At 34.0% G+C, this 15268-nt stretch overlaps 2 protein-coding genes across 2 annotated transcripts in view; one reads left to right on the top strand and one right to left on the bottom strand.

Annotated features, from left to right (window-relative positions):
- The first annotated feature begins 726 nt into the window (after positions 1–726).
- LOC114612687 (disintegrin and metalloproteinase domain-containing protein 21-like) lies at positions 727–3069 on the top strand. Its single transcript, XM_028757697.1, has one exon. The coding sequence runs from the start codon at positions 727–729 to the stop codon at positions 3067–3069; it is 2343 nt and encodes a 780-aa protein (XP_028613530.1).
- Positions 3070–12083: 9014 nt separating this feature from the next.
- Positions 12084–15268, bottom strand: part of Gpm6a (glycoprotein M6A) — a 265035-nt gene continuing 261850 nt past the window's right edge. The window contains exon 7 of the mRNA XM_028757648.1: positions 12084–14172. Coding sequence (XP_028613481.1) covers positions 14020–14172 — 153 coding nt within the window. The 3' untranslated portion in view covers positions 12084–14019. The remainder of the gene's footprint in view (positions 14173–15268) is intronic.

Below are 15268 nucleotides of genomic sequence, written 5' to 3' on the forward strand. Positions count from 1 at the left end.
ACTTCCTTTTAATTTCTGCACATATTGATTTCTAGATATTCTCCCATCTTCAACTGTTCTATTACTAGATAGTTTGAGGGTTTTTTTTTTTCATTTAGTATGTTTAGAGGCTTAAAGAAAAACAATAAACCTAGATTTAAAAAACTTTGAGTAACAAATGTTTATTAATCTAAACTATTCCAGTCTAATATTCTACAGTTTTTATATGACTATGTGTCTGTATCACTGAACTTACCAATTGCCATAGATAATAAGGAATTATTAGCAATACTTTAATGTTTCATAGGATTACACAGTGGTAACTGAAGTAGAAAGATTGCATATAATTTCATATAAAATAAATGTGATTAAGTAATATATGTGATAAAATAATATGTATAAAGACTTATACATTTCTCCTAATTAATATAAAGAGTCATTTGAAATTCAAAGAAAGAATTATTGAGATTTTTCCCTCAATAATTATATTATGCAAGTCATGACTTGAGCTACTCACTAATCCATTTTAACCCATTTTGTGTTCTTTCTGCTCCACCTGGTCTGCCTACTCCCAAATCCTTTTTTTCCATCCTTTTTGTTTTTACCTTTAGTTCTCCCCCTGATGGATTGACTCCTCCAGAAGACAGTCCATTAAATATGACCACTACTTACAAAGCACTTAAAGAGAAGAGAAATACTGGCAGCAACTCCTTCCCTATATAATTGTCTTTTATCCCTTACTTCATAATGACAGTATTGGATGTCTTGGAACATGTAAAAATTACCCTCTTGCCACTGTGTCTGGAATTAACTCTGTTCTTATCTGGATGGCCACCGATTGGGAGATCCCAATACCACAGCCCCCCTGAAGTAGTGATACCTTTGAGAGTCACAGGCACTTACAGAAGTATGGATGATCCAGGTTGGATCTCTTATAGCCTACACTTCGGGGGTCAAAGACACATTGTCCACATGAAGGCCAAGAAGAAATTGATATCCAGATCTCTCACTGTGTTCACCTACACTGACCAGGGTGCTCTTCTTGAAGAGCAGCCTTTTGTCCAGAATGACTGCTACTACCATGGTTATGTGGAAGGAGATCCGAAATCCATGGTTACTCTTACTACTTGTCTAGGAAACATTCAAGGAATGCTGAGGACAAATGGAATCACTTATGAAATCAAGCCCAAAGTGGTTTCTGCCACATTTGAACATCTAGTGTATAAGATGGATTGGGAGGACACAGAGTATATACCCATAGGGTTTAGACTAACAAAAGAAGAAATAGCAGATCAACTGAAATTTCAAGTGAATGACAATTCCACTCTGATGCAAAGTTCTTATACAGGATGGTGGCTCCACCAATGGTTTCTTGAACTAGCAGTTGTAGTAGATCACGGAAGATTCATCTTCAGGAACAGAAATTCAACAACTGTGGAGATGGATGTAGTCATGGGTGTCAATTTAGTAGATGATATTTATCACTCAATTAATCTTGATGTGGTTCTAATTGCAATTGAAATTTGGAATGCAGGAAACCCCTATACAGTAACTACCACACGCCACATGATGGAAAACTTCTGCAAATGGAAGCAATCCAGCTTCAATAAACGTGTGGTTCATGATTCTGCACATATTATTGTGAAGCAGGATTTTTGTGTTAATGATCTTACTGTGTCCTATTTTTCAGGAGTATGCAATATTGATTTGAATTGTGGTTTAGAGTGCATTATGGATGATAGACTGGCTTCATTTAGGACATATATGACACATGAGATTGGTCATGTGTTGGGGATGGAGAATGATGAAGGAAAGTATTGCACATGTGGGAGAAACATATGCATAATGAACAAAAAGCTAGCACCCTCAGATGCATTCAGCAACTGTAGTTATGAACAATTCTTAGAGACTACTTCTAGAAAGACTTGTTTACGCAATCTCCCAAATCCAGCAACTATTATTACAAAGAAACGCTGTGGGAATGGAGTGGTTGAAGGTAAAGAGGAATGTGATTGTGGTTCCTTAAAATTGTGTGCCCAGGATGTATGTTGTTTCCAAAACTGCACTCTGGTATCTGGGGCAGAATGTGCTACAGGGCTGTGTTGCCAAAATTGCAAGTTCATGCCATCAGGCACATTGTGTAGGGAACGTGACAATCAATGTGATCTCCCAGAGTGGTGTAATGGAAGTTCTGGTGCATGCCCAGAAGATGTGTACGTGGAGGATGGAATCCACTGTGTGGGAATGAGTGTTTGCTTTCAAAAGCAATGTAATACCCGTGATGAACAGTGCGGAAAAATTTTTGGTAAAGGAGCCAAGAATGCGCATGAGAACTGCTACCTAGAAATGAACACTAGAGGAGATCGCTTTGGTCACTGTGGTTTGAAAAATACTAACTATGTAAGATGTAATGAGCAAAACGCTCTATGTGGGAGAGTACAATGTGAGAACGTGACAGAAATTCCTCGTTTGCACAACCATTCTACTGTGCATTGGACTCACATCGATAAATATAACTGCTGGAGTACTGACTACCATTTTGGGATGAGAGTACCTGATATTGGTGAGGTGAAGGATGGTACAGAATGTGGTTCAGACTTTTTTTGCTTAGGAAGGAAATGTGTCGCTGTACAATCATGGGAACAAGCTTGTATGCCTCAGTTCTGCAATGAGAGAGGTATATGCAACAATAAACATCACTGCCACTGTAATGAACATTGGGCCCCACCCTACTGCCTGCACAAGGGCTCTGGAGGCAGTGTTGATAGTGGCCCCCCTCCCAAGAGACCACCGATCCAGGTGATTTTCACTGTACTAGTTATTTGGACTATTATTTTTAGTATATGTCTCTTCCTTTTACTTTGTCGTTTGTGTTTAGAGAATAAAAGATATGAGCGAAAAAGGAGGTATGTTGCAGCTTTATCTAGGAAAAGAAAACGTGATGTTAAGAAGTCACCGAAGAAAAAAGAGGAAATTACTGGAACAGAACTTGAGGAAAAGCAAAATATTGAGAATTTGTTATCTGAGGAGGAAGAAGAGAAACATGCTGAAGCTGAGGAAAGAGCCGAAAATCCAAATGCTCTACAATAGATAGATGCCATAACAATTTGTCTCTCTGTAAACAACAGTAAAATATTCATACCTCGTGTCAGAAATAATTGCAAAAATGTAGAATTTAAGCAAAATACACCCAGTCTTAATGAAATATCCCATATATTCTTTGCTGGTGTTCTTGCAGCAGAATATGGCATAAATCAGTGACTGTTGAAAGACAATCCTAGAAATCTCTTGTATTTCAAGATCATAAATGTATAACCATCAATAAAGAAACTTTCTAGCATATCTCCATTTTTCATTAACTTAAACTTTTAACTAGTTTATTTTTTAGTTGTTGAATTAGTCTGTGTATGTTTTCTGATCAATGCACAGATAGTTGATGGTGTATCTTTATTAGTTTGTTTTCTCTCAATTAGAAAACTGTTTCCTTTCTCACATGAAGAAAACAAAATCACACTTGCTTTTCTTTAGGTCTTCCTTCCACTTTTTGTCATTAGGAGTGCTACACGGAGACTGATAATCTAAAGGACGAGTTGGTGAGAAATTTATGTCTACATTGCCCTGGCAACAGCTATTGTTTTAAGTCTGTGCGTTATTACTGAAGTTGTTAACTTCAGACAAATAAAATTCAGCAAAGTTTCTTTGAACAAGGGAGGTTTCATGCATTACTCATCCATTGACTCTCAGTATAAGGAATACGAAGTAAGCTTTGCCTCTTTTCCCTTTCTATAAGATCCTTTGCATTCTTTTTGGAAACCCTGACTCTACCTAAATATCTAATTTCTGGCCAATTTGTGTTTTGTTTACTGTTATTGAAGTTGTCATATCATCACCTCCTCCTTAACATAATACATAGTCTAGTTTTGGTAGAATGTTCATATACAAAAGAGATAGAAACTTAGTCATATGTCTCTATGGTTATATAATAGTTACTATGTAGAAAATACTTAAATGGTACTAGATACATATAAAATACTTAAAATGTAGAGAAATGATGTATATATATTCTTTCATTTTAATATTACTTTATGTACATGGGTGTTTTGCCTATATGTCTGTATACCATGTGTAAGAAGTGCCATCGAGGACGTAAGAGGGTGCTAGATCCCTCAGACTAAAATTAGAGATTGCTGTGAGCCACCATATGAGTACTGAAAACTGAACATGATCCTCTTTTAAAAAAACACTCAGTGTGCTTAACCATGGAAACATCTCTTTGACTTCTTAATACAGATTTTAAAAACATGTATTACCAAAATGAAATAGCATTTTGACAGATATCACACTCTCTATTTAGAAAGTAAACTATTAACACATTTAAAACCAAAATATGTAATAGATTGTATTTTCAGAAAATTCTTCTAACATATTACCACTCGATAAAATAAAGTTTTAACAAACCACTGACTTATCCAAGTACCTTTGTAGTTATGAATAACAAACTTGCTTTCTTGAGCAATCTATTTACAAGGCTGAGAATTTGAATCAATGAATTTACTGTGACTGCCTAACATTATTGCAGGTTCTCACTCCTGTACTCTATTGAAGACTTTAAGTGTCTCTCTGTACTACCTTTGTGCCCAGTGCCTACTGAGGCTAAATGAGGGCATTAGATTCCCTTAAAACTGGAGCTACAGTCAGTCTCAAGCTATTATGTAGGTGCTGAGAATTGAACCTGGATCCTCTGCAAGAACTCCAAGTTTTGTTATATTTTTTGAATCTGAAGAACCATATTGAAATTTTGACCAATAAATAAATATGTGTGTCATTCTTATTTAACACTTTTAAACCTATGAATCCTAGATCTCTCCTAAATTATTAGACAAGCTCCTTTTTAATTAAGCTATAGTTTTCACATTGCGACAATCATTACATAAAATCAGAAGAATATACTATACATGGCATTCTTTCAAAAGCTACAATATAAAGTACAGTCTACTACTTTTCATTGGTGACATACCTAACATTAAAATTACTCTTATTAAATAAAGTATAAATAAATGACAAAATTTTAGTTTAATATACTTTATATTACTCATGTAAATTGAACATATCAGAAATAAATGCCTTATTTTATCTTCCACTTTTCAAAGCCAAGTTAATTAAACCAGTATTCCTTACCTTACATCTGATTTCTGTGTATGGATATTTATATAACTATTATAACATTAGTGAATTCATGGTTTTTTTTTTACAAGTACTCAAGAAAAATCTAGCAGTAAACCATAAAGATGTTATTGAGAGTAGAGTTCAGAATAAAAGCGTGGTCATTCCAGGCTTACATTTTACTGAAATGAAGTATATATAATACAATTTTCCAATATTTATGAAAATTATACCAAAGTTTGTTTACAGTGTTCTAAAATCAAATTTTAATCAATCCAATATTTTCTCCAAGGCAAAGTATGTTGAACAATGAGTAAAAGGTCACACATGCAAACATACACCCAGAAACACACACCCAGAAACACACCTATATACATATATAGAGACATATAATGATGCTAATTAATAAAGATATTAAGAATGTAGAAGGCTACATACAAATGAGTTAAACAAAGAAAAGGAGAGGAACATTCTAGTTGGCCAAGATACAGTTTAAAATCAAGTGGGTGAAGAACAATGAATTTGGTGAATTAAAAATCTCTGCCTGTCTACAGTTCTACTAGTTGGTAAGAACAGTGAAGCTTCCTAAGGGACCAAGTCAAACAGTGCTCCATGAGTATAATGATTAAAGTTTATATTCCTTCAGAGGCAAAGGAAAGCCACTGGGGAGTTATTTACCTACAGAACAGACCCAACATAGTCACATAGATGAAGAGAAAATCTAGATAATAGGCTTTTACAGAAATTCAGGATAGCAAAAATTGTTGCTTCTCAATATGGATTGTAAATGTGAAGATGGATTGTAATAGAGAATAGTGTTAGAGGTCAAAAAAGAAACTTTACATCTATCTGGGTTGAAAAAATTCAGTGATAAAATGTTTCTAATATGTATAGCTAATGTATGTTTAATGCCCTTCAATAAAATAAGGAATACAGAAAAAGATAAAAATCTGTATTTAATTGACCAAATTACTATCGCTCACAAAAGAATATGTTCAGTAGGAAGCTTGAACTCTGTATAGGTTAATACTGAAGAACCAATTCACTTTGGGGGGTGGGTGTGTTCTCATAGCTTAACTGAATTTTTCAGGGTTCTAAGCAAGTAGATGCTGCCGTGTAAGAGTGGGTAACTGCCATAGAATTTCTCCCAAGTATTTTGAGCAACAGCCAAGTAAAGAGGATAAATGGTAGGCTCATAATCAAGTATGTTCAGTGACTTGCTGGATGTCTTTTGTAGTGTATTGGTGAGAATTTCACAGGGAGGAGTCCAAGAAATGAATTTCTTGTATATGTAAAATATATTAAGAAGGGATGTAATATCTGATATAAATTTAGAAAGAGAAGCTGAGAGAGAGAAAAATATGAGACTTTTGTCTTTAACTTCTGAACATGACAGTACATGATTGAATAAGGACAGTTAGCCATTTGACATTGAGACATGATGTTGTCTACAAATGTCCTGAGTCATATTCACAGCTATCTTGGGACACATGCTGTTATTGTGTCTATAATGAACATGTGCACACAATTTTCTTGTCAGCCTCTCCTAAACAATAGTCCAACAACAATTAAAACAGAATCTATACTGTATTGTTATATATAATATTGGTATGATTTAAAGTCTATAAATGATATACAAAGATTATATTACTGCACAATTTTATTTAAAAAACTTTAATATAAGTGAATTTTGACATTTCAAGGGTCCTGTAATAAGTTCCTTTCATATTTATAGAGAATAATATTAGTTTTATGCTTCCTTTATTGCAAAGACAAGAGAAAGAGCATGTTCAGTAGCTATAGCAGATACCCCGTAGCACATAAAATCTAAAGCATCTGATATATGGTCATATATATAAACAGTTTGTCATCCCTTCTTTTAGAGAAATGGAGTGTGTTTACTGGCAGCCCTGAGGCTTAATCATTAAGATTGTGAGCTTCAGTAGGATTATTTTTTTCTCTAACCATATTTTCTAAGTTCACAGGTGGAATTTAGGGAAGATGAGATAAATAAGGGTTATTATATTACCACATCAGTGAATAAAAGGTAACAGTTCAAAGTAATGGAAGATTGAAATTTGTGACTGCAATAATGTAGGAAACAGGATGAGGTCAGTGCATTATTAACGGGATATAGGTTATACAGCAGGACCTTGAAGGGTATACAAGCAATAGGCATTTCTTTGGCTTCAGTATAGTAAATATTCTCAAAACGTGAATGCTAGTTAAGAAGAGGTGCCTAAAATTTAGCTTTTATGTGGTTTGCAGTGGCTAGAAATTATAAGTTTTGGAGATTTGAGTAGTTAGGGTGAAGTAAGGCCAAAACTACTGTAAGAGAAAATAAGTTATACCCTCTATGTACCAAGTTTCAAGGTCATATTAATATTAGAACTTTTGGGCTTGCTCAGCAAACACCTCTCTTGTTTTACTTTAAGCGTGAAACTTGCATTTACATAAATCAAGAAGAATCCTATTTAGAAGTGTCTGGAAGCTACCAGGTGATTCATGTGTATGAGACAAAAAACAGTAAAATCTAAGTGAAAATTTTCTTAAAACCAACTGCCAATCTTTACAAGTAACACAATACTATGTGAAAAGTATGTTTTTAAAATCAGTTGCATCTACTTAAATTTCTAAGTGTCTTAGAAAGCAAAATTATTTTACAGACATAAAGACCTTTTGAATGACTGCCTCATTAACCTTCATTCCCATGGTGAAAACATTCAGTTCTCCCTTCAAAACGTTATTGTATTTGATTTCGAAGACTTGGTATCATCATATTTAAAATAAAACATTAAAGGAGGAGGATGAATATGGCAATCATTTTCAACATTGTGTCTATAAAAATTAGATGTAGATTATAATTGTAATGGCAAGTAAGTCTGAGTTGTGTTTGCTGGGTCAGTAGAGGGAGAACTCTAAACGGGAAAAAAAGATCAGAAATCGTATTTTGATGATTTTGGTTGACATAATCTAGTGGACAGTTCAAGCTTTCTTTTCTGCCTTTAAAAAACACAAATAATTTTTAACATATTATTCTTTTAAGAAATCATTTTCTTTTATACCTTGAAAAGGTAGGATGATATCTTCTTGGCAGAGTTATAATATATATGTACATGTATATGTATATATGTATATGATGTATATATGTATGTATATATACATATACATACATATATATGTGTGTGTATGTATATCTTTATCATATATGTATATGATGTATATGTGTATCTGTATATATATGCAAATGCAAAAGTAGAAAAGCACATATATATATATATATACTTACATAGACAAATTACTCTAAGAATAAATGTGAAAGTTTAAATTTTTTCAAAAGACCAAACATAAATAATTCATGCTTATTTAATAGAAAGCACGAAAATACTTCATATGTGTTATTGGTTTTTATGTACAGTTTCATCAACTAGCAAATAAGTTAAAATAATTATGTTCTTCAGGTCACTTGTATAAATATTTTTCCAACAAAAAAAGCAGCAAACACACATGGTCATATTAAAACAGAACAAAGCAAGGCATATAAAAAAGATGACATCATGCTTACAATCCTAGGACAGCAGAGACATACCAGAGTACTGTGAGTTCAAAGGTGCTCGGGAGGACACAGAAAGAAGCTGGCTTGTACTATGCACACTATATGTCTCAACTAAACAAAAGCAAAAGGAAACAAAAAAGAAAAAGAAAACAGAAAACCTGCCTAATGAATATGATATTTATGTAGCATCCTAAGTGAATGTCACAAAAAATTTTCTGCCCTACACTATGGTATCTTCCTTAATTCCTTTGATAATAGTTCAGATTTTTCAATTCCTTCATTTTTTATTATATTTTATTTTCTATGACACTTCAATATATCAAGAAAAATCTCACAGGTTATTAATGCACATGTCAAGATGTTGTTTCAATCAGAATATTTAATTAATTTATTAATAATTTATTATGTTCTTCTTAAAATTCTTTTTTAGTTTTAAACAGTAACAAAATTCTTGAACAATGATAAAAAGCCAAGAATTTATTTTTATGCTAAAGGATTAATAATATATGCTGGCAATGGCTGTTTATATTTGAACTATTAGAATTTTATACAAATTTCCCTCTAGTGATTTAAAATGCTATATTATCTGAATAGTTTTCAAAATGTTAAAATTGTTGTCTATGATGCTGTAATATAATTCAGATTTCAGTAATGTGATTTTAAGCTATACAATTGCTTAAAATAAATGTATTTTAAACTTTAGTTTAAGACAAAATAAATACTTGCTTTTTCAGAAATTGTTTTCTAACTTTTAAACAAATGCACATTATAAATATAATGTAAAGATGACCTATACATATTTTATTATTAAAACTAGGAATTTCCTTAGGATTAAAATTAGCTATATGTTGATATTATTTAAAGATATGTTTTGCAGTTTTTTAATAAAAAGTATGAGGATACTCTATTAAGAATACATACTACAAAGACAGACCACGTGAAGCTCATGAACAAGAAAACCAATGTGTGGGTGCTTTGGCCCTTCTTAGAAGGGGTGACAAAATACTCATGGGAGCAAATATGGAGACAAAGCATGGGACAGAGACTGAAGGAGGGGCCGTCCAGAGACTGTTCCACCTGGGTATCCATCCCATGTGCAGTCACCAAAGGTAGACGCTGATGTGAAAGCCAGGAAGTGCATGCTGACAGGAGCCTGATATAGCAGTCTCCTTAGAGGTCTGCCAGAGCCTGAAATATACAGAGGCAGATGCTCACAGCTAACCATTGAGCTGATCATGGAATTCCCAATGGAGGAGTGAGAAAGAAGACTGAAGGAGCTGAAAGGGTTTGCTGCCTCATGGGGAGAGCAACAATACCAACCAACCAGAGCTTCCATGGTCTAAACCACCAGCCTGGGAGCACATAGGGAGGGCCCCAGGGCCCCAACTATGTACTTCGGGGAGGATGGCCTTGTCAGCATAGGTGGGTGAGGAAGTTCTTGGTCCAGTGAAGGCTGGATGACCCGTGTGGGGAAATCGTGGGTGGGGAGGTGGGAGTGGGAGGGTGAGTGGGGACATGTCCTCATAGAAGTAGGAGGAGGGGGGATGGGGTAGGGGGTTCCTGGGTAAGGGGGAAATGGAGAAAGGGGATTACATCAGAAATGTAAATAAAATAGCCAATAAAAACATTTTTTTTAAAAAGTAATACATACTACAAAAACAACTAGTTAAAAAGAAAGGCCATGAGATCACAGAAATTATTTCATAAGTAGTCCCTTTTTTTATGGGGTGTTTCTTTGTTACTCGTATTCAACTATGGTCCAAATAATTCTGGAAAATTACAAAAACTCATAAAGTTTGTTGTAAGTAGTGTGATGATCTGCATTTTACTCTGAATCACCTGTTTGTCCAGTGTATCCACTGTGTACATCTACCCATTGGTCCAGTTATCCACAGTGTACATCCTATCCATTGGCCCACTGTATCCACAGTATACATCCTACCCATTGGTCCAGTGTATGCACAGTATACACATCACCTATTTGTCGAGTGTATATACAGCGTACATCCTATCCAGTGTATTCACAGTGAATATCCTACCCATTAGTCCAGTGTATCCACAGTGTACATCCTACCCATTAGTCCAGTGTATCCACAGTGTACATCCTACCAATTGGCCCAATGTATCCACAGTATACACACCACCTATTTGTCCAGTGCATCAAAAGCGTACATCCTACCCATTTATCCAGTGAATTCACAGTGCACACATCACCTTTTTGTCCAGTGTATACACAATATATGTACTACCAATTTTTCCAGTAAATCCACAATGTATGTACTACTCATTTGTCCAATGTATCCATAGTACACACAGTACACACTTGTGTAGTAAGTCTACAGTGTACATACTACCCATTTGTCCACAGAATCAACAGTGCATATTCTACTAACAATATGGCAGTTGATAGAGAAGGAGGGGGGGCAGAGCCAGAGATATGGGACAAAAGAGAGAAATTATATTTTAATTAATAAATGGCTTTGGCTGTCTTTTTTTTACTTTGATTTTTCCTAATTTGTTACTGTATATAACAATATGATAGATATGTGTATATGAACTACAGTGTGTATACAGCTAAATATTCTACAGTTTCAAATATCCATTGGAAATCTTAGAATGGATTTCCTAAGGAATAAAGTAGGAACAGTATATTATAAAAGTTCTGTTCATGTTGATATTTGAGAAAAAATTATCTTATTGCTAAACTAAAATTCATATACACTGGAAGATATAAAAGTCTAGGTACATTTAATAGAATTCATGAAGTAATGACTTTCTTATTATCTTAAAAAATATTTTAAATATAATTAAGGTACTCGTATAGATGTTCTTTCAATACTGCAGTTGTTGTTAATGGAAGTTCAAGAAAGTTTCATGTTGCAATGTGCCCCACTGCATGAGTAAGACTGTAATGTCCTACACCTTATAAAATTTAATCAGTAACTCTAATGTACTCATTTCTATGTCACTTTGTCTATAAGAAAAAAATAATTCAGATCTAAAGCAAAAATTCTGGAAACTTTTCTTCGATTTCATTGCTCTCACCTTCATATTTAGAAACAAACCAAGAAAGCAGTTTTTGTTTTCGAATTAAATTAGTTTTTGTTTTTCTGAGTCTGATCAACCCTAGAGAAAGCACAAAAAAATAGAAATCAGGCAAGAAAACGTTAAAAAAAGAAATTGGACAAATATTTTTAATCCCCATTCCTCAGTCTCTTTCCACTAGATGTTCACACACACAGAAAAAATATTTCCTAAATGTTGAAGGGTCAGATCCCCTCAACTGAAATAAGAATCTTCCCCAGATGGCATTTTATTGCATTGAAAGACTGCACACACAAGAAGAAAAATGAACAAGACAAACAAAAACCACTGCAGAAACTAATAATAAGTACACAAAGTACACAAGTGTATTTATTACATTTTGCAAGCACTTTGTTCTACATTTCAAAAACGCCACCATCAAGCTGTTGGCACATTTATGTACAAAACAGATTACTTGTAATGCCTGCTACAAAGCACTCCATGAAAATACAAACTCTAAAACCAGAAATAAAAGCCAAAATGTCAACAATATTACATAAATTTAAAAGACAGTTTTAAAAATCATCACACACTGTAGACACAGAACTGAAACACTATAATATAGAATTTAAAGAAGCCCATTAATACTTTTGCTGAATATCTTTAATACTGCATATATCAGAAAAACATTGAACCATTAAGATAATCTAAGTGTTAAAAAAGCAAAAGGACCCCCAAATTAATATTATAGAATGCATAATCATGCCACAGATAACGCTAGTAATACCCCCATACCTACTACAAGAACTTGTAAAATTACTGATGATGCATGACTAGTAGTTGTACAAAGATTGTTTCACTCAATAATTTTTATTGGGAATGCACTTACACTGAAGGAGGATTTCACAATGGTCAAATCAGTGCACAATACTACCTAGGTTTATACACTGACAAAATTTCTTGTCAGGCTACATCATTATTTGAAATGACACTTCACAGCATTCTTGTAGCGTTAGAAAGAATCAAAAGAGAGTCAAGGTTAAAACAAACAGAAATTTGGTCCATTAATACTGATTGTTTTTCTTTTAAATTTTTTCTGATATAGGTACTTCTTATAAATGAATATGAATGAACATTCGGTTAAAATGACTTACTTGAAATAAAGACACAAAATATATCACTACACTCCCAAACAATACATTCTCTAGTGGCCTCTGACCACCCTTTAGAAAACACTACAGGTAAACCAACATAGATTGGAAAGCTGCAAGCAAAGCTATTATATTAATGGAAATCTTTTCAAATATATCATACACATTTTAAGAAATAGCTTACAGAGGTGCAATCCGTTAAGAGTTTTAAGTGGGTGAAACAAGTCTTGAGGGTTTAGTGTGCTTATGTTTAAGATACCACCTTCATAAAGGTAATTAATTTTCCACATTAGCATATTAAAAGATCCAATCCAGCCACTGCATAAATCACAAAAAGATCACTCTCCAATAGTCCACAGTAGTTATTTCCATGATAATTGTTTCTATACTAAACTTCAAAAGGTAAGCCTGGTGTCACAATCTTAGAAAGGCAACTGGCCATGCATTAGCATTACTGTTTCTACATGCTCACAACATAAACATGAGTAATCAGAGTTTAAGTACACCAAGAAAAAAAAATACAATGTGAACAAAGATAAGAAGCACTTTTTTTTTAACCTACCCTTATAAATTTAGAAATTGCACCTTAGATTGATGAAAACATTAACCAGGGCCAATAGTCATGTGGCCACTGATCTCCAGACTAGATTCCCATATCAAGAAGTGTTATCGTGATGCCATCTCTGTTTCTTGTTCATAATGTACAATGGTCCCTTTGAAGGTTACCTGTAGTTAAGCTAGTTACTGGAATCAAAACTAAAAAGTATAAAAAGCTATTTTCTCTTTCAAAGCATAAGAAACAATGCGAAAAAATGTTATGTGTGATATGTGGGATGTGATTAAAAATCAAACAAGGTTTCGCATTTGACAATGTTAAATATCTTTGATCTTACAGAATAACTAAATCAGTTCAAGAGATTAAAAAAAAGGCTGAATAGGAGCTTGTAGAAGAAATTTGGTCATTCCAATTTAACAAATTAGGAGATTGAGTGCTAAACAGCAAAGAGTTATATTCAGGTGATTCATTAGTCACCCTACATATCTTTGATGAGAAGCACTCTCGTTTTGCTTTTCACAGGTTGGATGGTTGGATGGCCCTTAATTAAACACCAATGCATTCGAGTGGTAAGGAACAGAGAAACGTATTTATGTGTACGCATTGAGCCGCTCTTTGGAGCGAGTGGAATGAATGTCATGAAGCTCTTGCTCCTCCTTTGACTTGATGTCTTCGTATTTCTGCATGCGGCAGGCATCTTTCACATAGGCCCAGTTGGCAGACAGAACCATCAGGTAGTGGACCTGATAGAGACAAATACTTTATTCTGGAAGTCTGTTCACTCTCAGTATATTTTCGCTGTGACAAAATAAATACCCCAAACTATGTATACAGCAAAGGTTCACATGTTAAAGGGAAATGATATTTGAATGAGAAGAACACTATGGCTAACATGGATTCCCTGTTAATCTAGGACTGATTATAAATGCTCTTCAATGTCTCCTGGCTATGCTCTCATCACTTACCCAAAGACTTAGACTGCATGCTTCATCTTCACATCATTGCAACTGTGCTCTAAAATACATAACCAGACATTTTCTCTTACCCAGCTTCTGTTTTGAGTTTATATTGAGCTTGGAAGAGTGTTCTCACAAATTCTAAACCCATCTTGTGTATTTAATTATCAAGATAATTGTTTTCACAATTCATTTTTGAATGCTTTTGTATGACACTGGGAACTATCATATAGAACATATTTTTATCACATGGATCTTCTGTATTAATATGCATTCACAATAGCCAGAAGATATTATATAAAAAATAAATCACATAAACCAAGTCTGGTAGTATAGGCTTGTATTTGCAACTATTCAATAAGCTATAGAGGGGGATCACAGATTTAATGCCAACCTGTATAAAAGTTAAGGTCAGCGTGAACACCTTACTTAGACCTTCCCCTCTTGTCTAACATTCACAAGTTCATAGGTCCTGTCTTCAATACTGCAAATTGAAAGGATTCAACATTATAAAATTGAATGGATACATTCATTAACTTATTAGGTTGTACTTTCTTTGACATTAAAATATAGGAAATGTTTTTATTCAACATTTAGGAAATAAAATACTAAGTAACTTAATACTCAATAGAGAATACAAAGAAAAATAGTCTATCAATTTGGGAGTGGAGGGGTGTTATGGTTTGAATGAGAAAGGGCCTCACAGGTTAACATGCTTGAATGGTTGATCTACACTGATGAAATTCTTTGGGAAGGATCAAGAGGTGTGGCTTGACTGAAGGAGGTGTGTCACTAGAAGTGAGCTTGGAGATTACAAAAGCCCCTGCCATTTGCAGTATCTATCTATCTATCTATCTATCTATCTATCTATCTATCTATCTAT

The sequence above is a fragment of the Grammomys surdaster genome, unplaced genomic scaffold, assembly GCF_004785775.1.
Source record: "Grammomys surdaster isolate TR1022 unplaced genomic scaffold, NIH_TR_1.0 126178, whole genome shotgun sequence".
Classification (NCBI taxonomy): domain Eukaryota; kingdom Metazoa; phylum Chordata; class Mammalia; order Rodentia; family Muridae; genus Grammomys; species Grammomys surdaster.

What these genes read in the sequence shown, in the direction of transcription:
- LOC114612687 (XM_028757697.1), top strand. Translation starts at nt 727, where the DNA reads ATGACAGTATTGGATGTCTTGGAACATGTAAAAATTACCCTCTTGCCA.